Genomic DNA, 27,538 nt, shown 5'->3' on the forward strand with positions numbered 1-27,538 from the left:
ACATGTGACTATAGTAGACGTGGTATGAGGTGTACTCACTATCTATATACATGTGACTATAGTAGACGTGGTATGGGGTGTACTCACTATCTATATACATGTGACTATAGTAGACGTGGTAAGAGGTGTACTCACTATCTCTATATACATGTGACTATAGTAGACGTGGTATGGGGTGTACTCACTATCTATATACATGTGACTATAGTAGACATGGTATGAGGTGTACTCACTATCTATATACATGTGACTATAGTAGACGTGGTATGGGGTGTACTCACTATCTCTATATACATGTGACTATAGTAGACATGGTATGAGGTGTACTCAGTATCTATATACATGTGACTATAGTAGACATGGTATGGGGTGTACTCACTATCTCTATATACATGTGACTATAGTAGACGTGGTATGGGGTGTACTCACTATCTCTATATACATGTGACTATAGTAGACGTGGTATGGGGTGTACTCACTATCTCTATATACATGTGACTATAGAAGACGTGGTAAGAGGTGTACTCACTATCTATATACATGTGACTATAGTAGATGTGGTATGGGGTGTACTCACTATCTCTATATACATGTGACTATAGTAGACATGGTATGAGGTGTACTCACTATCTAAATACATGTGACTATAGTAGACGTGGTATGTGGTGTACTCACTATCTCTATATACATGTGACTATAGTAGACATGGTATGAGGTGTACTCACTATCTATATACATGTGACTATAGTAGACGTGGTATGAGGTGTACTCCCTATCTCTATATACATGTGACTATAGTAGACGTCGTATGAGGTGTACTCCCTATCTCTATATACATGTGACTATAGTAGATGTGGTATGGGGTGTACTATCTATATACATGTGACTATAGTAGACGTGGTATGGGGTGTACTCACTATCTATATACATGTGACTATAGAAGACGTGGTATGGGGTGTACTCACTTTCTATATACATGTGACTATAGTAGACGTGGTAAGAGGTGTACTCACTATCTATATACATGTGACTATAGTAGACGTGGTATGAGGTGTACTCACTATCTCTATACACATGTGACTATAGTAGACGTGGTATGAAGTGTACTCACTATCTCTATATACATGTGACTATAGTAGACGTGGTATGGGGTGTACTCACTATCTATATACATGTGACTATAGTAGACGTGGTATGAGGTGTACTCACTATCTCTATACACATGTGACTATAGTAGACGTGGTATGAGGTGTACTCACTATCTCTATATACATGTGACTATAGTAGACGTGGTATGGGGTGTACTCACTATCTCTATATACTTGTGACTATAGTAGACGTGGTATGGGGTGTACTCACTATCTATATACATGTGACTATAGTAGACGTGGTATGAGGTGTACTCACTATCTCTATACACATGTGACTATAGTTGACGTGGTATGAGGTGTACTCACTATCTCTATATACATGTGACTATAGTAGACGTGGTATGGGGTGTAATCACTATCTCTATACACATGTGACTATAGTAGACGTGGTATGAGGTGTACTCACTATCTCTATATACATGTGACTATAGTTGACGTGGTATGAGGTGTACTCACTATCTCTATATACATGTGACTATAGTTGACGTGGTATGAGGTGTACTCACTCTCTCTATATACATGTGACTATAGTAGACGTGGTATGGGGTGTACTCACTATCTCTATATACATGTGACTATAGTAGACGTGGTATGGGGTGTACTCACTATCTATATACATGTCACTATAGTAGACGTGGTATGAGGTGTACTCACTATCTCTATACACATGTGACTATAGTAGACGTGGTATGGGGTGTACTCACTATCTCTATATACATGTGACTATAGTAGACTTGGTATGGGGTGTACTCACTATCTCTATACATATGTGACTATAGTGGACGTGGTATGAGGTGTACTCACTATCTCTATATACATGTGACTATAGTTGACGTGGTATGAGGTGTACTCACTATCTCTATATACATGTGACTATAGTTGACGTGGTATGAGGTGTACTCACTCTCTCTATATACATGTGACTATAGTTGACGTGGTATGAGGTGTACTCACTATCTCTATATACATGTGACTATAGAAGACGTGGTATGAGGTGTACTCACTATCTCTATATACATGTGACTATAGTAGACGTGGTATGATGTGTACTCACTATCTATATACATGAGACTATAGTAGACGTGGTATGGGGTGTACTCACTATCTCTATACACATGTGACTATAGTAGACGTGGTATGAGGTGTACTCACTATCTCTATATACATGTGTATATAGTAGACGTGGTATGAGGTGTACTCACTATCTCTATATACATGTGTATATAGTAGACGTGGTATGAGGTGTACTCACTATCTCTATATACATGTGACTATAGTAGACGTGGTATGAGGTGTACTCACTATCTCTATATACATGTGACTATAGGAGACGTGGTATGAGGTGTACTCACTATCTCTATATACATGTGACTATAGTTGACGTGGTATGAGGTGTACTCACTATCTCTATATACATGTGACTATAGTAGACGTGGTAAGAGGTGTACTCACTATCTATACACATGTGACTATAGTAGACGTGGTAAGAGGTGTACTCACTATCTCTATATACATGTGACTATAGTTGACGTGATATGGGGTGTACTCACTATCTCTATATACATGTGACTATAGTAGACGTGGTATGAGGTGTACTCACTATCTATATACATGTAACTGTAGTAGACGTGGTATGGGGTGTACTCACTATCTCTATATACATGTGACTATAGTAGACGTGGTATGAGGTGTACTCACTATCTATATACATGAGACTATAGTAGACGTGGTATGAGGTGTACTCACTATCTCTATATACATGTGACTATAGTAGACGTGGTATGATGTGTACTCACTATCTATATACATGAGACTATAGTAGACGTGGTATGGGGTGTACTCACTATCTCTATACACATGTGACTATAGTAGACGTGGTATGAGGTGTACTCACTATCTCTATATACATGTGTATATAGTAGACGTGGTATGAGGTGTACTCACTATCTCTATATACATGTGACTATAGTAGACGTGGTATGAGGTGTACTCACTATCTCTATATACATGTGACTATAGGAGACGTGGTATGAGGTGTACTCACTATCTCTATATACATGTGACTATAGTTGACGTGGTATGAGGTGTACTCACTATCTCTATATACATGTGACTATAGTAGACGTGGTAAGAGGTGTACTCACTATCTATACACATGTGACTATAGTAGACGTGGTAAGAGGTGTACTCACTATCTCTATATACATGTGACTATAGTTGACGTGATATGGGGTGTACTCACTATCTCTATATACATGTGACTATAGTAGACGTGGTATGAGGTGTACTCACTATCTATATACATGTAACTGTAGTAGACGTGGTATGGGGTGTACTCACTATCTCTATATACATGTGACTATAGTAGACGTGGTATGAGGTGTACTCACTATCTATATACATGAGACTATAGTAGACGTGGTATGAGGTGTACTCACTATCTCTATATACATGTGACTATAGTAGACGTGGTATGATGTGTACTCACTATCTATATACATGAGACTATAGTAGACGTGGTATGGGGTGTACTCACTATCTCTATACACATGTGACTATAGTAGACGTGGTATGAGGTGTACTCACTATCTCTATATACATGTGACTATAGTAGACGTGGTATGAGGTGTACTCACTATCTCTATATACATGTGACTATAGGAGATGTGGTATGAGGTGTACTCACTATCTCTATATACATGTGACTATAGTTGACGTGGTATGAGGTGTACTCACTATCTCTATATACATGTGACTATAGTAGACGTGGTAAGAGGTGTACTCACTATCTATACACATGTGACTATAGTAGACGTGGTAAGAGGTGTACTCACTATCTCTATATACATGTGACTATAGTTGACGTGATATGGGGTGTACTCACTATCTCTATATACATGTGACTATAGTAGACGTGGTATGAGGGGTACTCACTATCTATATACATGTAACTGTAGTAGACGTGGTATGGGGTGTACTCACTATCTCTATATACATGTGACTATAGTAGACGTGGTATGAGGTGTACTCACTATCTATATACATGAGACTATAGTAGACGTGGTATGGGGTGTACTCACTATCTCTATACACATGTGACTATAGTAGACGTGGTATAGGGTGTACTCACTATCTATATACATGTGACTATAGTAGACGTGGTATGGGGTGTACTCACTATCTCTATATACATGAGACTATAGTAGACGTGGTATAAGGTGTACTTACTATCTCTATACACATGTGACTATAGTAGGCGTGGTATGAGGTGTACTCACTATCTCTATATACATGTGACTATAGTAGATGTGGTATGAGGTGTACTCACTATCTATATACATGTGACTATAGTAGACGTGGTATGGGGTGTACTTACTATCTATATATACATGTGACTATATTAGACGTGGTATAAGGTGTACTCACTATCTATATACATGTGACTATAGTAGACGTGGTATGAGGTGTACTTACTATCTCTATATACATGAGACTATAGTTGACGTGGTATAGGGTGTACTCACTATCTATATACATGTGACTATAGTAGACGTGGTATGAGGTGTACTCACTATCTATATACATGTGACAATAGTAGACGTGGTATGAGGTGTACTCACTATCTCTATACACATGTGACTATAGTAGACGTGGTATGAGGTGTACTCACTATCTATATACATGTGTCTATAGTAGACGTGGTATGAGGTGTACTCACTATCTCTATATACATGTGACTATAGTAGACGTGGTATGAGGTGTACTCACTATCTATATACATGTGACTATAGTAGACGTGGTATGAGGTGTACTCACTATCTCTATATACATGTGACTATAGTAGATATGGTATGAGGTGTACTCACTATCTCTATATACATGTGACTATAGTAGATGTGGTATGAGGTGTACTCACTATCTATATACCTGTGACTATAGTAGACGTGGTATGGGGTGTACTCACTATCTATATATACATGTGACTATAGTAGACGTGGTATAAGGTGTACTCACTATCTATATACATGTGACTATAGTAGACGTGGTATGAGGTATACTTACTATCTCTATATACATGAGACTATAGTTGACGTGGTATAGGGTGTACTCACTATCTATATACATGTGACTATAGTAGACGTGGTATGAGGTGTACTCACTATCTATATACATGTGACAATAGTAGACGTGGTATGAGGTGTACTCACTATCTCTATACACATGTGACTATAGTAGACGTGGTATGAGGTGTACTCACTATCTATATACATGTGTCTATAGTAGACGTGGTATGAGGTGTACTCACTATCTCTATATACATGTGACTATAGTAGACGTGGTATGAGGTGTACTCACTATCTATATACATGTGACTATAGTAGACGTGGTATGAGGTGTACTCACTATCTCTATATACATGTGACTATAGTAGACGTGGTATGAGGTGTACTCACTATCTATAATGTGACTATAGTAGACGTGGTATGGGGTGTACTCACTATCTCTATATACATGTGACTATAGTAGACGTTGTATGGGGTATGCTCACTATCTATATACATGTGACTATAGTAGACATGGTATGGGGTGTGCTCACTATCTATATACATGTGACTATAGTAGACGTGGTATGGGGTGTACTCACTATCTATATACATGTGACTATAGTAGACGTGGTATGGGGTGTACTCACTATCTCTATATACATGTGACTATAGTAGACGTGGTATGGGGTGTACTCACTATCTATATACATGTGACTATAGTAGACGTGGTATGGGGTGCACTCACTATCTATATATACATGTGACTATAGTAGACGTGGTATGAGGTGTACTCACTATCTCTATATACATGTGACTATAGTAGACGTGGTATGAGGTGTACTCACTATCTCTATATACATGTGACTATAGTAGACGTGGTATGGGGTGTGCTCACTATCTATATACATGTGACTATAGTAGACGTGGTATGGGGTGTACTCACTATCTCTATATACATGTGACTATAGTAGACGTGGTATGGGGTGTACTCACTATCTATATACATGTGACTATAGTAGACGTGGTATGGGGTGTACTCACTATCTCTATATACATGTGACTATAGTAGACGTGGTATGAGGTGTACTCACTATCTCTATATACATGTGACTATAGTAGACGTGGTATGAGGTGTACTCACTATTTAAATACATGTGACTATAGTAGACGTGGTATGAGGTGCACTCAATATCTCTATATACATGTGACTATAGTAGACGTGGTATGGGGTGTACTCACTATCTATATACATGTGACTATAGTAGACGTGGTATGAGGTGTACTCACTATCTCTATATACATGTGACTATAGTAGACGTGGTATGAGGTGTACTCACTATCTATATACATGTGACTATAGTAAACGTGGTATGAGGTGTACTCACTATCTCTATATACATGTGACTATAGTAGATGTGGTATGAGGTGTACTCACTATCTATATACATGAGACTATAGTAAATGTGGTATGGGGTGTACTCACTATCTATATACATGTGACTATAGTAAACGTGGTATGAGGTTTACTCACTATCTCTATATACATGTGACTATAGTAGACGTGGTATACATTGTACTCACTATCTCTATATACATGAGACTATAGTTGACGTGGTATGGGGTGTAATCACTATCTATATACATGTGACTATAGTAGACGTGGTACGGGGTGTACTCACTATCTATATACATGAGACTATAGTAGACATGGTATGAGGTGTACTCACTATCTCTATACACATGTGACTATAGTAGACATGGTGTGAGGTGTACTCACTATCTCTATACACATGTGACTATAGTAGACGTGGTACGGGGTGTACTCACTATCTCTATATACATGAGACTATAGTAGACGTGGTATGGGGTGTACTCACTATCTCTATACACATGTGACTATTGTAGACGTGGTATGAGGTGTACTCACTATCTATATACATGTGACTATAGTAGACGTGGTATGAGGTGTACTCACTATCTATATACATGTGACAATAGTAGACGTGGTATGAGGTGTACTCACTATCTCTATACACATGTGACTATAGTAGACATGGTATGAGGTGTACTCACTATCTATATACATGTGACTATAGTAGACGTGGTATGAGGTGTACTCACTATCTATATACATGTGACTATAGTAGACGTGGTATGGGGTATACTCACTATCTATATATACATATGACTATAGTAGACGTGGTATGGGGTGTACTCACTATCTATATACATGTGACTATAGTAGACGTGGTATGGGGTGTACTCACTATCTCTATATACATGTGACTATAGTAGACGTGGTATGGGGTATACTCACTATCTATATACATGTGACTATAGTAGACGTGGTATGGGGTGTACTCACTATCTATATATACATGTGACTATAGTAGACGTGGTATGAGGTGTACTCACTATCTCTATATACATGTGACTATAGTAGACGTGGTATGGGGTGTACTCACTATATATATACATGTGACTATAGTAGACGTGGTATGAGGTGTACTCACTATATATATACATGTGACTATAGTAGACGTGGTGTGAGGTGTACTCACTATCTCTATATACATGTGACTATAGTAGACGTGGTATGAGGTGTACTCACTATCTATATACATGTGACTATAGTAGACGTGGTATGAGGTGTACTCACTATCTCTATATACATGTGACTATAGTAGATGTGATATGAGGTGTACTCACTATCTATATACATGAGACTATAGTAGATGTGGTATGGGGTGTACTCACTATCTATATACATGTGACTATAGTAGACGTGGTATGAGGTGTACTCACTATCTATATACATGTGACTATAGTAGACGTGGTATGAGGTTTACTCACTATCTCTATATACATGTGACTATAGTAGACGTGGTATGCAGTGTACTCACTATCTCTATATACATGAGACTATAGTTGACGTGGTATGGGGTGTACTCACTATCTATATACATGAGACTATAGTAGACGTGGTATGAGGTGTACTCACTATCTCTATACACATGTGACTATAGTAGACGTGGTATGGGGTGTACTCACTATCTCTATATACATGTGACTATAGTAGACATGGTATGGGGTGTACTCACTATCTCTATATACATGTGACTATAGAAGACGTGGTAAGAGGTGTACTCACTATCTATATACATGTGACTATAGTAGATGTGGTATGGGGTGTACTCACTATCTCTATATACATGTGACTATAGTAGACATGGTATGAGGTGTACTCACTATCTATATACATGTGACTATAGTAGACGTGGTATGGGGTGTACTCACTATCTCTATATACATGTGACTATAGTAGACATGGTATGAGGTGTACTCACTATCTATATACATGTGACTATAGTAGATGTGGTATGGGGTGTACTCACTATCTCTATTTACATGTGACTATAGTAGACATGGTATGAGGTGTACTCACTATCTATATACATGTGACTATAGTAGACGTGGTATGGGGTGTACTCACTATCTCTATATACATGAGACTATAGTAGACGTGGTATGGGGTGTACTCACTATCTATATACATGTGACTATAGTAGACATGGTATGAGGTTTACTCACTATCTATATACATGTGACTATAGTAGACGTGGTATGGGGTGTACTCACTATCTATATACATGCGACTATAGTAGACGTGTTATGAGATGTACTCACTATCTATATACATGTGACTATAGTAGAGGTGGTAAGAGGTGTACTCACTATCTATATACATGTGACTATAGTAGACGTGGTATGAGGTGTACTCACTATCTCTATATACATGTGACTATAGTAGACGTGGTATGAGGTGTACTCACTATCTATATACATGTGACTACAGTAGACGTGGTATGAGGTGTACTCACTATCTATATATACATGTGACTATAGTAGACGTGGTATGAGGTGTACTCACTATCTATATATACATGTGACTATAGTAGACGTGGTAAGAGGTGTACTCACTATCTATATACAAGTGACTATAGTAGACGTGGTATGAGGTGTACTCACTATCTCTATATACATGTGACTATAGTAGATGTGGTATGAAGTGTACTCACTATCTATATACATGTGACTATAGTAGACATGGTATGAGGTGTACTCACTATCTATATACATGTGACTATAGTAGACGTGTTATGAGGTGTACTCACTATCTATATAAATGTGACTATAGTAGACGTGGTATGAGGTGTACTCACTATCTCTATATACATGTGACTATAGTAGACGTGGTATGAGGTGTACTCACTATCTCTATATACATGTGACTATAGTAGACGTGGTATGAGGTGTACTCACTATCTATATACATGTGACTATAGTAGACGTGGTATGGGGTGTACTCACTATCTATATACATGTGACTATAGTAGACGTGGTATGGGGTGTACTCACTATCTATATACATGTGACTATAGTAGACGTGGTAAGAGGTGTACTCACTATCTCTATATACATGTGACTATAGTAGACATGGTATGAGGTGTACTCACTATCTCTATATACATGTGACTATAGTAGACGTGGTATGAGTTGTACTCACTATCTATATACATGTGACTATAGTAGACGTGGTATGGGGTGTACTCACTATCTATATACATGTGACTATAGTAGACGTGGTATGAGGTGTACTCACTATCTCTATATACATGTGACTATAGTAGACGTGGTATGAGGTGTACTCACTATCTATATACATGTGACTATAGTAGACGTGGTATGGGGTGTACTCACTATCTATATACATGTGACTATAGTAGACATGGTATGGGGTGTACTCACTATCTCTATATACATGTGACTATAGTAGACGTGGTATGGGGTGTACTCACTATCTATATACATGAGACTATAGTAGACGTGGTATGGGGTGTACTCACTATCTATATACATGTGACTATAGTAGACATGGTATGGGGTGTACTCACTATCTCTATATACATGTGACTATAGTAGACGTGGTATGGGGTGTACTCACTATCTCTATATACATGTGACTATAGTAGACGTGGTATGAGGTGTATTCACTATCTATATATATATGTAACTGCAGTAGACGTGGTATGGGGTGTACTCACTATCTCTATATACATGTGACTATAGTAGACGTGGTAAGAGGTGTACTCACTATCTATATACATGTGACTATAGTAGACGTGGTATGAGGTGTACTCACTATCTCTATATACATGTGACTATAGTAGACGTGGTAAGAGGTGTACTCACTATCTATATACATGTGACTATAGTAGACGTGGTAAGAGGTGTACTCACTATGTATATACATGTGACTATAGTAGACGTGGTATGAGGTGTAAACACTATCTATATACATGTGACTATAGTAGACGTGGTATGAGGTGTACTCCCTATCTCTATATACATGTGACTATAGTAGATGTGGTATGGGGTGTACTCACTATCTATATACATGTGACTATAGTAGACGTGGTATGGGGTGTACTCACTATCTATATACATGTGACTATAGAAGACGTGGTATGGGGTGTACTCACTTTCTATACACATGTGACTATAGTAGACGTGGTAAGAGGTGTACTCACTATCTATATACATGTGACTATAGTAGACGTGGTATGAGGTGTACTCACTATCTCTATACACATGTGACTATAGTAGACGTGGTATGAAGTGTACTCACTATCTCTATATACATGTGACTATAGTAGACGTGGTATGGGGTGTACTCACTATCTATATACATGTGACTATAGTAGACGTGGTATGAGGTGTACTCACTATCTCTATACACATGTGACTATAGTAGACGTGGTATGAGGTGTACTCACTATCTGTATATACATGTGACTATAGTAGACGTGGTATGGGGTGTACTCACTATCTCTATATACTTGTGACTATAGTAGACGTGGTATGGGGTGTACTCACTATCTATATACATGTGACTATAGTAGACGTGGTATGAGGTGTACTCACTATCTCTATACACATGTGACTATAGTAGACGTGGTATGAGGTGTACTCACTATCTCTATATACATGTGACTATAGTAGACGTGGTATGGGGTGTACTCACTATCTCTATATACATGCGACTATAGTAGACGTGGTATGGGGTGTTCTCACTATCTCTATACACATGTGACTATAGTAGACGTGGTATGAGGTGTACTCACTATCTCTATATACATGTGACTATAGTTGACGTGGTATGAGGTGTACTCACTATCTCTATATACATGTGACTATAGTTGACGTGGTATGAGGTGTACTCACTCTCTCTATATACATGTGACTATAGTAGACGTGGTATGGGGTGTACTCACTATCTCTATATACATGTGACTATAGTAGACGTGGTAAGAGGTGTACTCACTATCTATATACATGTGACTATAGTAGACGTGGTAAGAGGTATACTCACTATCTCTATATACATGTGACTATAGTTGACGTGGTATGGGGTGTACTCACTATCTCTATATACATGTGACTATAGTAGACGTGGTATGAGGTGTACTCACTATCTATATACATGTAACTGTAGTAGATGTGGTATGGGGTGCACTCACTATCTCTATATACATGTGACTATAGTAGACGTGGTATGAGGTGTACTCACTATCTATATACATGAGACTATAGTAGACGTGGTATGGGGTGTACTCACTATCTCTATACACATGTGACTATAGTAGACGTGGTATGAGGTGTACTCACTATCTATATACATGTGACTATAGTAGACGTGGTATGGGGTGTACTCACTATCTCTATATACATGAGACTATAGTAGACGTGGTATAAGGTGTACTCACTATCTCTATACACATGTGACTATAGTAGGCGTGGTATGAGGTGTACTCACTATCTATATACATGTGACTATAGTAGACGTGGTATGGGGTGTACTCACTATCTCTATATACATGTGACTATAGTAGACGTGGTATGAGGTGTACTCACTATCTATATACATGTGACAATAGTAGACGTGGTATGGGGTGTACTCACTATCTCTATATACATGTGACTATAGTAGACGTGGTATGGGTTGTACTCACTATCTCTATATACATGTGACTATAGTAGACGTGGTATGAGGTGTACTCACTATCTATATACATGTGACTATAGTAGACGTGGTATGGGGTGTACTCACTATCTCTATATACATGTGACTATAGTAGACGTGGTATGAGGTGTACTCACTATCTCTATATACATGTGACTATAGTTGACGTGGTATGGGGTGTACTCACTATCTATATACATGAGACTATAGTAGACGTGGTATGGGGTGTACTCACTATCTATATACATGTGACTATAGTAGACGTGGTAAGAGGTGTACTCACTATCTCTATATACATGTGACTATAGTAGACATGGTATGAGGTGTACTCACTATCTCTATATACATGTGACTATAGTAGACGTGGTATGAGTTGTACTCACTATCTATATACATGTGACTATAGTAGACGTGGTATGGGGTGTACTCACTATCTATATACATGTGACTATAGTAGACGTGGTATGAGGTGTACTCACTATCTCTATATACTTGTGACTATAGTAGACATGGTATGAGGTGTACTCACTATCTCTATATACATGTGACTATAGTAGACGTGGTATGAGGTGTACTCACTATCTATATACATGTGACTATAGTAGACGTGGTATGGGGTGTACTCACTATCTATATACATGTGACTATAGTAGACATGGTATGGGGTGTACTCACTATCTCTATATACATGTGACTATAGTAGACGTGGTATGGGGTGTACTCACTATCTATATACATGAGACTATAGTAGACGTGGTAAGAGGTGTACTCACTATCTCTATATACATGTGACTATAGTAGACATGGTATGAGGTATACTCACTATCTCTATATACATGTGACTATAGTAGACGTGGTATGAGGTGTACTCACTATCTATATACATGAGACTATAGTAGACGTGGTAAGAGGTGTACTCACTATCTATATACATGTGACTATAGTAGACGTGGTATGAGGTGTACTCACTATCTCTATATACATGTGACTATAGTAGACGTGGTATGAGGTGTACTCACTCTCTCTATATACATGTGACTATAGTAGACGTGGTATGGGGTGTACTCACTATCTCTATATACATGTGACTATAGTATACGTGGTATGGGGTGTACTCACTATCTCTATATATATGAGACTATAGTAGACGTGGTATGGGGTGTACTCACTATCTCTATACACATGTGACTATAGTAGACGTGGTATGAGGTGTACTCACTATCTATATACATGTGATTATAATAGACGTGGTATGAGGTGTACTCACTATCTATATACATGAGACTATAGTAGACGTGGTATGAGGTGTACTCACTATCTATATACATGTGACTATAGTAGACGTGGTATGAGGTGTACTCACTATCTCTATATACATGTGACTATAGTAGACGTGGTATGAGGTGTACTCACTCTCTCTATATACATGTGACTATAGTAGACGTGGTATGGGGTGTACTCACTATCTCTATATACATGTGACTATAGTATACGTGGTATGGGGTGTACTCACTATCTCTATATATATGAGACTATAGTAGACGTGGTATGGGGTGTACTCACTATCTCTATACACATGTGACTATAGTAGACGTGGTATGAGGTGTACTCACTATCTATATACATGTGATTATAGTAGACGTGGTATGAGGTGTACTCACTATCTATATACATGAGACTATAGTAGACGTGGTATGAGGTGTACTCACTATCTATATACATGTGACTATAGTAGACGTGGTATGAGGTGTACTCACTATCTCTATATACATGTGACTATAGTAGACATGGTATAGGGTGTACTCACTATCTCTATATACATGTGACTATAGTAGACGTGGTATGAGGTGTACTTACTATCTCTATATACATGTGACTATAGTAGACGTGGTATGGGGTGTACTCACTATCTCTATATACATGTGACTATAGTAGACGTGGTATGGGGTGTACTCACTATCTCTATATACATGAGACTATAGTAGACGTGGTATGGGGTGTACTCACTATCTCTATACACATGTGACAATAGTAGACGTGGTATGAGGTGTACTCACTATCTATATACATGTGATTATAGTAGACGTGGTATGAGGTGTACTCACTATCTATATACATGAGACTATAGTAGACGTGGTAAGAGGTGTACTCACTATCTATATACATGTGACTATAGTAGACGTGGTATGAGGTGTACTCACTATCTCTATATACATGTGACTATAGTAGACGTGGTATGAGGTGTACTCAGTATCTATATACATGTGACTATAGTACACATGGTATAGGGTGTACTCACTATCTCTATATACATGTGACTATAGTAGACGTGGTATGAGGTGTACTCACTATCTCTATATACATGTGACTATAGTAGACGTGGTATGGGGTGTACTCACTATCTCTATATACATGTGACTATAGTAGACGTGGTATGGGGTGTACTCACTATCTCTATATACATGAGACTATAGTAGACGTGGTATGGGGTGTACTCACTATCTCTATACACATGTGAATATAGTAGACGTTGTATGAGGTGTACTCACTATCTATATACATGTGACTATAGTAGACGTGGTATGAGGTGTACTCACTATCTCTGGATACGAGTGATGATACCACTGAACGCTGCTTGGACATCAGCTGAAGAACAGGTGGAGACACTCATAAATTTGCCACGCAGCTCTTCTCTGAAATACTGTATAATTAAAATGAAATTCTCAATTCTGTTGTCGTTGGAACGTTATAAAGAAGACACAAGTGACCAGAGAAGTGACGTCTGCTGCACCTCATGAGACATTATCGTAGTGATGAACGGGTGGATTACATGGAAAGCTTCCGACCATTACATCACGTGGAGAGGCCGGGGTACATCTGCGTAGTTCACAATACTTTCCTTTTTCTCTGGTTTTTGAAGATAATCCGGTGCTACTGAGAAGGTGATAGCAGAAGGACTAGAATCCCCGGAGCCCGCCATGTCTGCTTGTGTAGGGATTAGTGGACCGGTGCCACGTGGCTGCTCCTCATCCCTAGTAATTATTGTGTGCATGTCTGAAGTTGGCCCTTGTTCTGTTTATACCTTATGGACGTCATGGTGACTGGTGTCTTTACTATTATTAATGTCCTCACCTCAGGGGCCATTATCTGGTGTGTGGTCTGGTCAGTAGTAGCTGGGGCCATATAGTTCAGGAGATCTGAGGGGACTTTATCCCAGAAATGGGGATTTAGGGAGCTGTGCTGCATCAATCTGCTCTACTGCAGTGAATACTTGTATTTGCCTCACCACCCGTGGTCCATGGACTTCAGCTTTTGAATTGACAGTCAGTCATTCATTGAACCCCCTTCCCCACCAATATTCCCAGCATTCTCGAGGACATAGTGCCATATTTGAAAGGAGAGTCCTGAACACAGAGAAAACATTAACTACATTCAAACATTGTCCGAAATGCTAAAATAAAAAATATCTGTCTGTCGACCTTCACCTGTAGGACTCCTTCAGCATCCCTCGCTCTCACTATTTGGGTCCCCGCCACGTTTGTTTTCACTGCTACGTGATGGGAATGGTGCGTTATGTGGGTGTGGCGGCCAGTCATTGTCCACTATAGTGACATCGGTACAATTAACACGTTATTACAGCGGCCTGTGATTGGCCTGACAGTCACATGACACATAAGGACGCAGACATGTTAACAGATGCCACAGGCGACTGGTTAAGAATTCTTCAAGGTAATTATAGCAAGAATTTTATTATTTGATATTTTGGACAAGATTTTGTTATCCCTGGAAAACACCTTAAACTTGTTATGACACCATAGACTAAGCATGTGACAGAGAGTCCAATGGACTAAACATGAAACAGCGACCTCCATGGACTAAGCAAGTGACAGTGACCTCCATGGACTAAGCATGTGACAGCGACCTCCATGGACTAAGCATGTGACAGTGACCTCCATGGACTAAGCATGTGACAGCGACCTCCATGGACTAAGCATGTGACAGCGACCTCCATGGACTAAGCATGTGACAGTGACCTCCATGGACTAAGCACGTGATAGCGACCTCCATGGATTAAGCACGTGACAGCGACCTCCATGGACTAAGCACGTGACAGCGACCTCCATGGACTAAGCAAGTGACAGCGAGCTCCATGGACTAAGCATGTGACAGCGACCTCCATGGACTAAGCACGTGACAGCGACCTCCATGGACTAAGCATGTCACAGCGACCTCCATGGACTAAGCATGTGACAGTGACCTCCATGGACTAAGCATGTGACAGAGAGTCCAATGGACTAAACATGAAACAGCGACCTCCATGGACTAAGCAAGTGACAGCGGCCTCCATGGATTAAGCACGTGACAGCGACCTCCATGGACTAACCATGTCACAGCGACCTCCATGGACTAAGCATGTCACAGCGACCTCCATGGATTAAGCACGTGACAACGACCTCCATGGACTAAGCATGTCACAGCGACCTCCATGGATTAAGCACGTGACGGCGACCTCCATGGACTAAGCATGTCACAGCGACCTCCATGGACTAAGCATGTGACAGAGAGTCCAATGGACTAAACATGAAACAGCGACCTCCATGGACTAAGCACGTGACAGCGACCTCCATGGACTAAGCACGTGACAGCGACCTCCATGGACTAAACATGAAACAGCGACCTCCATGGACTAAGCACGTGACAGTGACCTCCATTGAATAAGCACTTGACAGCGACCTCCATTGACTAAGCACGTGACAGCGACCTCCATTGACTAAGCACGTGACAGCGACCTCCATTGACTAAGCACGTGACAGCGACCTCCATGGACTAAGCACGTGACAGCGACCTCCATGGACTAAGCACGTGACAGCGACCTCCATGGACTAAGCACGTGACAGCGACCTCCATGGACTAAGCACGTGACAGCGACCTCCATTGACTAAGCACGTGACAGCGACCTCCATTGACTAAGCACGTGACAGCGACCTCCATGGACTAAGCATGTCACAGCGACCTCCATGGACTAAGCACGTGACAGCGACCTCCATGGACTAAGCACGTGACAGCGACCTCCATGGACTAAGCACGTGACAGCGACCTCCATGGACTAAGCACGTGACAGCGACCTCCATTGACTAAGCACGTGACAGCGACCTCCATGGACTAAGCACGTGACAGCGACCTCCATGGACTAAGCACGTGACAGCGACCTCCATGGACTAAGCACGTGACAGCGACCTCCATGGACTAAACATGAAACAGCGACCTCCATGGACTAAGCACGTGACAGCGACCTCCATGGACTAAGCACGTGACAGCGACCTCCATTGACTAAGCACGTGACAGCGACCTCCATGGACTAAGCACGTGACAGCGACCTCCATGGACTAAGCACGTGACAGCAACCTCCATGGACTAAGCACGTGACAGCGACCTCCATGGACTAAGCACGTGACAGCGACCTCCATTGACTAAGCACGTGACAGCGACCTCCATTGACTAAGCACGTGACAGCGACCTCCATGGACTAAGCATGTCACAGCGACCTCCATGGACTAAGCACGTGACAGCGACCTCCATGGACTAAGCACGTGACAGCGACCTCCATGGACTAAGCACGTGACAGCGACCTCCATGGACTAAGCACGTGACAGCGACCTCCATGGACTAAACATGAAACAGCGACCTCCATGGACTAAGCACGTGACAGCGACCTCCATTGACTAAGCACGTGACAGCGACCTCCATTGACTAAGCATGTGACAGCGACCTCCATTGACTAAGCACGGGACAGCGACCTCCATGGACTAAGCACGTGACAGCGACCTCCATGGACTAAGCACGTGACGGCGACCTCCATGGACTAAGCACGTGACAGCGACCTCCATTGACTAAGCACGTGACAGCGACCTCCATGGACTAAGCATGTGACAGCGACCTCCATGGACTAAGCACGTGACAGCGACCTCCATGGACTAAGCATGTCACAGCGACCTCCATGGACTAAGCACGTGACAGCAACCTCCATTGACTAAGCACGTGACAGCGACCTCCATTGACTAAGCATGTGACAGCGACCTCCATTGACTAAGCACGTGACAGCGACCTCCATGGACTAAGCACGTGACAGCGACCTCCATGGACTAAGCATGTCACAGCAACCTCCATGGACTAAGCACGTGACAGCGACCTCCATGGACTAAGCAAGTGAAAGCGAGCTCCATGGACTAAGCATGTGACAGCGACCTCCATGGACTAAGCACGTGACAGCGACCTCCATGGACTAAGCATGTCACAGCGACCTCCATGGACTAAGCATGTGACAGTGACCTCCATGGACTAAGCATGTGACAGTGACCTCCATGGACTAAGCATGTGACAGAGAGTCCAATGGACAAATTATGTCACAGCGACCTCCATGGACTAAGCATGTCACAGCGACCTCCATGGATTAAGCACGTGACAACGACCTCCATGGACTAAGCATGTCACAGCGACCTCCATGGATTAAGCACGTGACAGCGACCTCCATGGACTAAGCATGTCACAGCGACCTCCATGGACTAAGCATGTGACAGAGAGTCCAATGGACTAAACATGAAACAGCGACCTCCATGGACTAAGCACGTGACAGCGACCTCCATGGACTAAGCACGTGACAGCGACCTCCATGGACTAAACATGAAACAGCGACCTCCATGGACTAAGCACGTGACAGTGACCTCCATTGAATAAGCACGTGACAGCGACCTCCATTGACTAAGCACGTGACAGCGACCTCCATGGACTAAGCATGTCACAGCAACCTCCATGGACTAAGCACGTGACAGCGACCTCCATGGACTAAGCACGTGACAGCGACCTCCATGGACTAAGCACGTGACAGTGGCCTCCATGGACTAAGCATGTCACAGCGACCTCCATGGACTAAGCACGTGACAGCGACCTCCATGGACTAAGCATGTCACAGCGACCTCCATGGACTAAGCACGTGACAGCGACCTCCATGGACTAAGCACGTGACAGCGACCTCCATGGACTAAGCACGTGACAGCGACCTCCATGGACTAAGCACGTGACAGCGACCTCCATGGACTAAGGACGTGACAGCGACCTCCATGGACTAAGCACGTGACAGCGACCTCCATGGACTAAGCACGTGACAGCGACCTCCATGGACTAAACATGAAACAGCGACCTCCATGGACTAAGCATGAAACAGCGACCTCCATGGACTAAGCACGTGACAGTGACCTCCATTGAATAAGCACGTGACAGCGACCTCCATTGACTAAGCACGTGACAGCGACCTCCATGGACTAAGCATGTCACAGCAACCTCCATGGACTAAGAACGTGACAGCGACCTCCATGGACTAAGCACGTGACAGCGACCTCCATGGACTAAGCACGTGACAGCGACCTCCATGGACTAAGCACGTGACAGTGACCTCCATGGACTAAGCATGTCACAGCGACCTCCATGGACTAAGCACGTGACAGCGACCTCCATGGACTAAGCATGTCACAGCGACCTCCATGAACTAAGCACGTGACAGCGACCTCCATGGACTAAGCACGTGACAGCGACCTCCATGGACTAAGCACGTGACAGCGACCTCCATGGACTAAGCACGTGACAGCGACCTCCATGGACTAAGGACGTGACAGCGACCTCCATGGACTAAGCACGTGACAGCGACCTCCATGGACTAAGCACGTGACAGCGACCTCCATGGACTAAGCACGTGACAGCGACCTCCATGGACTAAACATGTGACAGTGACCTCCATGGACTGAACATGTGACAGGAACCTTCATGACGCTGGAATATGTCTTCTAACACCTTCATATGGAACATGAAATGTTGTGGCACTGGTCCTACCTGTGGAATAATTTATAATCCGAAGCATCGTAGACTTGTTATGGGTAGACTATTTCATTATGTTTGGGGATTCGCTACCTGCAGCTCTGGTAACCCCATGCCCCGTTACCTGTCCATGCCGGTCCGAGGTGTTCACCAGGATTATGCACTCAGGAAGCTGCTGCTCTGATCCCAGGATTTCGTTTAATTCATCAAAAACGGATTTTCGGGGAACCTGTGGAGTAAAGTGGGGTCACTACAGCTCCGCACACATAAACATATAAAACATAATCCAGACATGGAATCTTCAGACACAAGTGATGGGGACAAATTAAGCCATTCAACTTTTTGCTACTGCATCAATATGGAGAGTGGTTTTAGGTTATTATTGATTCTGTTGTGTCCTCTGATCAATGAACCTCATCTTTACCACATTATATTATGTAGACATGCTCCACTTTGTACATCATAAATTAACCCCTTCAGGACGCAGCCTGTTTTGGCCTTGTGGCACAGCCAATTTTTTCAAATCTGACATGTGTCACTTTATGTGGTAATAACTCCGGAATGCTTTTACCTATCCAAGCGATTCTGAGATTGTTTTCTCGTGACATATTGTACTTTATGATAGTGGAAAAATTTGGTCGATAAATTCAATATTTATTCGTGAAAAACACCAAAATTTAGAGAAAATTTGCAAAAATTAGAATTTTTCTCAATTTTAATGAATCTGCTTGTAAAACCGATAGTAATATCACACAAAATAGTCACTAGTTACCATTTCCCATATGTCTACTTTATGTTTCCATAATTTTTTGAACATGCTTTTATTTTTCTAGGACGTTACGAGGCTTAGAACTTTAGCAGCAATTTCTCACATTTTCAAGAAAATGTCAAAAGGCCGTTATTACAGAGGCCAGTTCAGTTCTGAAGTGGCTTTGAGGGCCTTATATATTAGAATACACTAATAAATCACCCCATTTTAAAAACTGAACCCCTCAAAGTATTCAAAACAGCATTCAGAAAGTATTTTAACCCTTTAGGCGTTTCACAGGAAATAAAGCAAAGTAGAGGGGAAATGTACAAATTTCTCTTTTTTTTTGCCAAAATTCATATGTAATAAAAAAAATTGTGTAACACGGAAGGTTTTACCAGAGAAATACAACTCAATATTTATTGCCCAGGTCCTGCAGTTTTTAGGACTATCCCACATGTGGCCCTAGTGCGGTAATGGACTGAAACACCGGCCTCAGAAGCAAAGGAGTACCTCGTGGATTTTGGGGCCTGCTTATTTTTAGATTATATTTTAGGCACCATGTCAGGTTTGAAGAGGTCTTGTGGGGCCAAAACAGTGGAAACTCCCGAAAAGTGACCCCATTTTGAAAACTAGACCCCTCAAGGCATTTATCTAGGGGTATAGTTAGCACTTTGACCCCACAGGTATTTTGCTATATTTATAGGAGTTAGTCTGTGAAAATAAAAATCTACTTTTTTTCTGAAATAACAGAAATTTTTAATATTTACAAGGAATAAAGAAGAAAATTCACCCCAACATTTGTAAAGCATCTTCTCCCGATTACGGAAATACCCCATATGTGGTGATAAACTGCTGTTTGACCTCACGGCGGGGCTCAGAAGGCAGGGAGCTCCATTTGGATTTTGGAGCACAGATTTTGCTGTATTGATTTTCAGTGCCATGTCGCGATTGCAACCCCCTGGATGGAACAAAATAGTGGAAACCCCCCAAAAGTGACCCCATTTTGGAAACTAGACCCCTCAAGAAATTTTTCTAGGGTTTTTATACCACACAGGTCTTTTGCAGAATTTAGTAGAATTAGGCCGTGAAAATGAATATAAACATTTTTGTCCACTAAAATGTTGAATTCTTTCATTTTCACAAGAGATAAAGGAGAAAAAGTCGCCCTAAATTTGTAGCGCAATCTCTCCCGAGTACGACAATACCCCACATGTGGTAATAAATTATTTTTTTAATAGAAATTAATTAACCTTTGCAGGACTGATCCTTTTTTGCTTTTCCATTTTAGTTTTTCACTCCCCGCCTTCCAAACGCTATAACTTTTATATTTTTCTATGAATTGAGCGGTGTGAGGGCTTACTTTTGGCAGGACGAGCTGTAGTTTTTATTGTTACCCTTTTTTGGTAGATGCAAATTATTGATCACTTTTTATTACATTTTATTTAGAGCTTTGGTGGCCAAAAACCGTGATTTTGGTGTTTTAAATTCTTTATTTCTTACGGCGTTCATAATGCGCTATAAATGACAATTGTACTTTATTCTGCGGGTCGGAACGATTACGGCGATACCAGATGTATATAGTTTTTTATGTTTTGCAGCGTTTGCACAATAAAATCACTTCTTTATAAAAATAATTTATTTTCTGTGTCCCCGTATTCTGAGAGCCGTAACTTTTTTATTTTTCAGTCAAAAAAGCGGTGTAAGGGCTTGTTTTTTGCGGGACGGGTTGTAGTTTTTATTGGTACAATTTTCGGGTACATGCGACTTTTTGATCACTTTTTATTCTATATTTTGGGAGGGGTGGTGACCAAAAAATAGTGATTCTGGCATTGTTTTTAGTTTGTTTTTTTTGCGGCGTTCACTGTGCGGTAAAAATAACATTATAGTGTTATAGATTGGGTCGTTACGAACGCGGTGATACCAAATATGTGGACTGTTTTTTAACGGTTTCATTTTTTTCCTAAAATAAGAGACTTATAGGAAAAAAAAATCTTTTATTTTTACACTTTTGTAAAACATTTTTCTGAACTTTTTTTTTAATTTTTTCTTTACTTTTTACACTTTCTTTTTTTACCTGCAGCTCTGATCGCTGCTAGAATACATTACCTAGGTAGTGTAACGTATTCCAACTGTCAGTGTGACGTCACATTCACTCTGACAGTTAGTCTACGAGGACCAGCCAAAGGCTGGTCCTCATAGGCTTCCATACATGGCAGACATGGGGGCCGTTGTCTGGCCCCCGGGTGCCATCACAAGCATCAGCAGCCCCCACAATTGCATGGGGGCTGCTGATGCGCTACAAACCCTGTACATGCGGAGATCGCGATCGAGCCCCGCATGTAACGGGTTAATTGCCGAAATCAGCGGCAATGAGCCGCTGTTCGGCAACTAGTGGAGTGTCAGCTGTCAGGGACAGCTGACCTCCCGGTTCCCGATGCACACTGTCGCCGACACTGTCATAGACACTCATCGACAGTGTGCATCGCGAATGGCAGTGACGTCCTGTCACTCTGACAGGAAGTCTATCAGGAGGCTGATCCTGATAGGCTTCCGTACATGGCAGACACGGAGGCCATTACTTGGCCTCCGATCGCCATACTAGCCATCTGCAAACCTCACGATTTCATTGTGAGGTCTGCCGATGAGCTAGAAACCCCTGAATGCGGTGATTGCAATCGATCACCGCAATCAAGGGGTTAATTGCCTAAATCAGCGGAAATAAGCCGCTGATCGGCATACAGTGGAGTGTCAGCTTCAACTTCGCAGTAACTGTACGTCCCTGTGCCTTAAAGGACGAGTGTCGCGTAAATTTTTTTTTCATATCAATTTGCTTTTAGTGTGTTATTAAAAAAAAATTATTTATTTGTGTGTTTGTGTTTTACTTTTTTTTTTTTTTGACTTTTTCTTCCCTATGGGGGCTGCCATTTTTTTTTCCATCTCTGTATGTGTAGATTAACGACACATACAGACATGGAATACGGCAGCTACAGTCCCATAGTGAATGCGGACGGGGCCCGTTCCATCCACTATGCTGTACGCCGTCTGTGTGGGAACAGCGCATGCGCCGCTCCCACACAGTCCAAATTGAAGGTCTTCGGCCGAGCGACGTCCGGCGCCATTTTCTTGTGGACCTGAAGCCGCGGCCGGACAGTAAGATTACTACTTCCGGTCGTGGCTTCCGACCTTGTGCACTTGGAGCGGCGGTAGCAGACGGAGCGGACGGACCGGAGGGAGCAGGTAAGTTAGGTCTTTGTATGTTCGTGTTTTACTGTGTGTTTACCACTGTATGTAAACCTTCTACACTGTGTGTTAGCTCAAAAAATGGCGGCACACAGTGTAGGATGTTTGACCGTTCAATCCCCTCGTTTCTCCCGGCACTAGCCAGGATAAGGGAGGGGGGTCCTGAGAGCTCACTAGAGCGAGGGATTTTTTTCCAATTTTGCAGCATAAAGCAATGTGGTTGCTTTACCACATGCCAATGCTGCAATTTTGGGAATAGCTCCCTCTAGTGACCAGCAATGGGAAATGTTATAAATTAGAATCTAATTTATAATATTTCCTGACTCGTGAAAAAATTTAAAAAATTAGAACAATGTTTAATCACCTACACACTAATTGTTTGACTAAAAAAAAATTCTACCTTTAAGACACTGGCCGCATGGAGGTACAGATGCGTCCTCGTGCGCCTAGGGGTTAACCTCATCTTTACCCCATCATGTTATGCAGATATGTACCATTGTAGATACATTAACCTTATCTTGACCACATTGTGTATTATAGATTAACCTTATCTTGACCACATTGTGTAATGTAAACATATTCTATTGTAAGTCACACATACGTCATATTGGCTTTATAAACTGCTGTAATTAATGATGATGTCAGTTCTGAATAGGGGGTCACAGCTCTGTGTACACAATACACCCCTAAAGCAGCAGCAAGTGATTCCTACTGGAGCGTGAGACGTTTTTTCAAGTGTTACATGAGATGGGAAGGACACGCCAACAGAGGGGGACATGATTCCACGTGGAATTTTTTGTGGCTTCTATAGACTCATGAAGTATTTGACGTAGTGCAAGAGAAACATGAGGGCCAAAGTGAACCAGGACTGAGACAACATGTGGGGTGATATATGATGATAATACATAGAGACAACATGTGGGGTGATATATGATGATAATACATAGAGACAACATGTGGGGTGATGTATGATGATAATACATAGAGATAACATGTGGGGTGATATATGATGATAGTACATAGAGACAACATGTGGGGTGATATATGATGATAGTACATAGAGATAACATGTGGGGTGATATATGATGATAATACATAGAGATAACATGTGGGGTGATATATGATGATAATACATAGAGATAACATGTGGGGTGATATATGATGATAATACATAGAGATAACATGTGGGGTGATATATGATGATAATACATAGAGACAACATGTGGGGTGATGTATGATGATAATACATAGACACAACATGTGGGGTGATATATGATGATAGTACATAGAGACAACATGTGGGGTGATATATGATGATAATACATAGAGACAACATGTGGGGTGATGTATGATGATAATACATAGAGACAACATGTGGGGTGATATATGATGATAATACATAGAGACAACATGTGGGGTGATATATGATGATAATACATAGAGATAACATGTGGGGTGATATATGATGATAATACATAGACACAACATGTGGGGTGATATATGATGATAATACATAGAGACAACATGTGGGGTGATATATGATGATAATACATAGAGACAACATGTGGGGTGATGTATGATGATAATACATAGAGACAACATGTGGGGTGATATATGATGATAATACATAGACACAACATGTGGGGTGATGTATGATGATAATACATAGAGATAACATGTGGGGTGATGTATGATGATAATACATAGAGATAACATGTGGGGTGATGTATGATGATAATACATAGACACAACATGTGGGGTGATATATGATGATAGTACATAGAGACAACATGTGGGGTGATATATGATGATAATACATAGAGACAACATGTGGGGTGATATATGATGATAATACATAGAGATAACATGTGGGGTGATATATGATGATAATACATAGAGATAACATGTGGGGTGATATATGATGATAATACATAGACACAACATGTGGGGTGATATATGATGATAATACATAGAGACAACATGTGGGGTGATATATGATGATAATACATAGACACAACATGTGGGGTGATGTATGATGATAATACATAGAGACAACATGTGGGGTGATATATGATGATAATACATAGACACAACATGTGGGGTGATATATGATGATAATACATAGAGATAACATGTGGGGTGATATATGATGATAATACATAGAGATAACATGTGGGGTGATATATGATGATAATACATAGAGACAACATGTGGGGTGATATATGATGATAATACATAGAGATAACATGTGGGGTGATATATGATGATAATACATAGAGACAACATGTGGGGTGATATATGATGATAATACATAGACACAACATGTGGGGTGATATATGATGATAATACATAGAGATAACATGTGGGGTGATATATGATGATAATACATAGAGACAACATGTGGGGTGATATATGATGATAATACATAGAGACAACATGTGGGGTGATATATGATGATAGTACATAGAGATAACATGTGGGGTGATATATGATGATAATACATAGAGACAACATGTGGGGTGATATATGATGATAATACATAGAGATAACATGTGGGGTGATGTATGATGATAATACATAGAGATAACATGTGGGGTGATATATGATGATAGTACATAGAGACAACATGTGGGGTGATATATGATGATAGTACATAGAGACAACATGTGGGGTGATATATGATGATAATACATAGAGATAACATGTGGGGTGATATATGATGATAATACATAGAGATAACATGTGGGGTGATATATGATGATAATACATAGAGATAACATGTGGGGTGATATATGATGATAATACATAGAGATAACATGTGGGGTGATATATGATGATAATACATAGAGACAACATGTGGGGTGATATATGATCATAATACATAGAGATAACATGTGGGGTGATATATGATGATAATACATAGAGACAACATGTGGGGTGATATATGATGATAATACATAGACACAACATGTGGGGTGATGTATGATGATAGTACATAGAGATAACATGTGGGGTGATGTATGATGATAGTACATAGAGATAACATGTGGGGTGATATATGATGATAATACATAGAGACAACATGTGGGGTGATATATGATGATAATACATAGAGATAACATGTGGGGTGATATATGATGATAATACATAGAGACAACATGTGGGGTGATATATGATGATAATACATAGACACAACATGTGGGGTGATGTATGATGATAATACATAGAGATAACATGTGGGGTGATATATGATGATAATACATAGACACAACATGTGGGGTGATGTATGATGATAATACATAGAGATAACATGTGGGGTGATGTATGATGATAATACATAGAGATAACATGTGGGGTGATATATGATGATAATACATAGACACAACATGTGGGGTGA

The 27,538-nt window shown here is 40.8% G+C and overlaps 1 protein-coding gene across 3 annotated transcripts in view; it reads right to left on the reverse strand.

Moving 5' to 3' along the window:
- The window catches only part of LOC142760355 (phosphofurin acidic cluster sorting protein 1-like), a 278,801-nt gene that overhangs the window by 47,806 nt on the left and 203,457 nt on the right, over nucleotides 1-27,538 (reverse strand). For all 3 annotated transcript variants that reach the window (XM_075863541.1, XM_075863540.1, XM_075863542.1), the window contains 2 exons: nucleotides 20,275-20,379; nucleotides 14,879-14,982 (listed from right to left, as the gene is read on the reverse strand). In XM_075863541.1, coding sequence (XP_075719656.1) covers nucleotides 14,879-14,982; nucleotides 20,275-20,379 — 209 coding nt within the window. The remainder of the gene's footprint in view (nucleotides 1-14,878; nucleotides 14,983-20,274; nucleotides 20,380-27,538) is intronic.

The sequence above is a fragment of the Rhinoderma darwinii genome, chromosome 4 (genome assembly GCF_050947455.1).
Source record: "Rhinoderma darwinii isolate aRhiDar2 chromosome 4, aRhiDar2.hap1, whole genome shotgun sequence".
In the NCBI taxonomy this organism is placed as follows: Eukaryota; Metazoa; Chordata; class Amphibia; order Anura; family Rhinodermatidae; genus Rhinoderma; species Rhinoderma darwinii.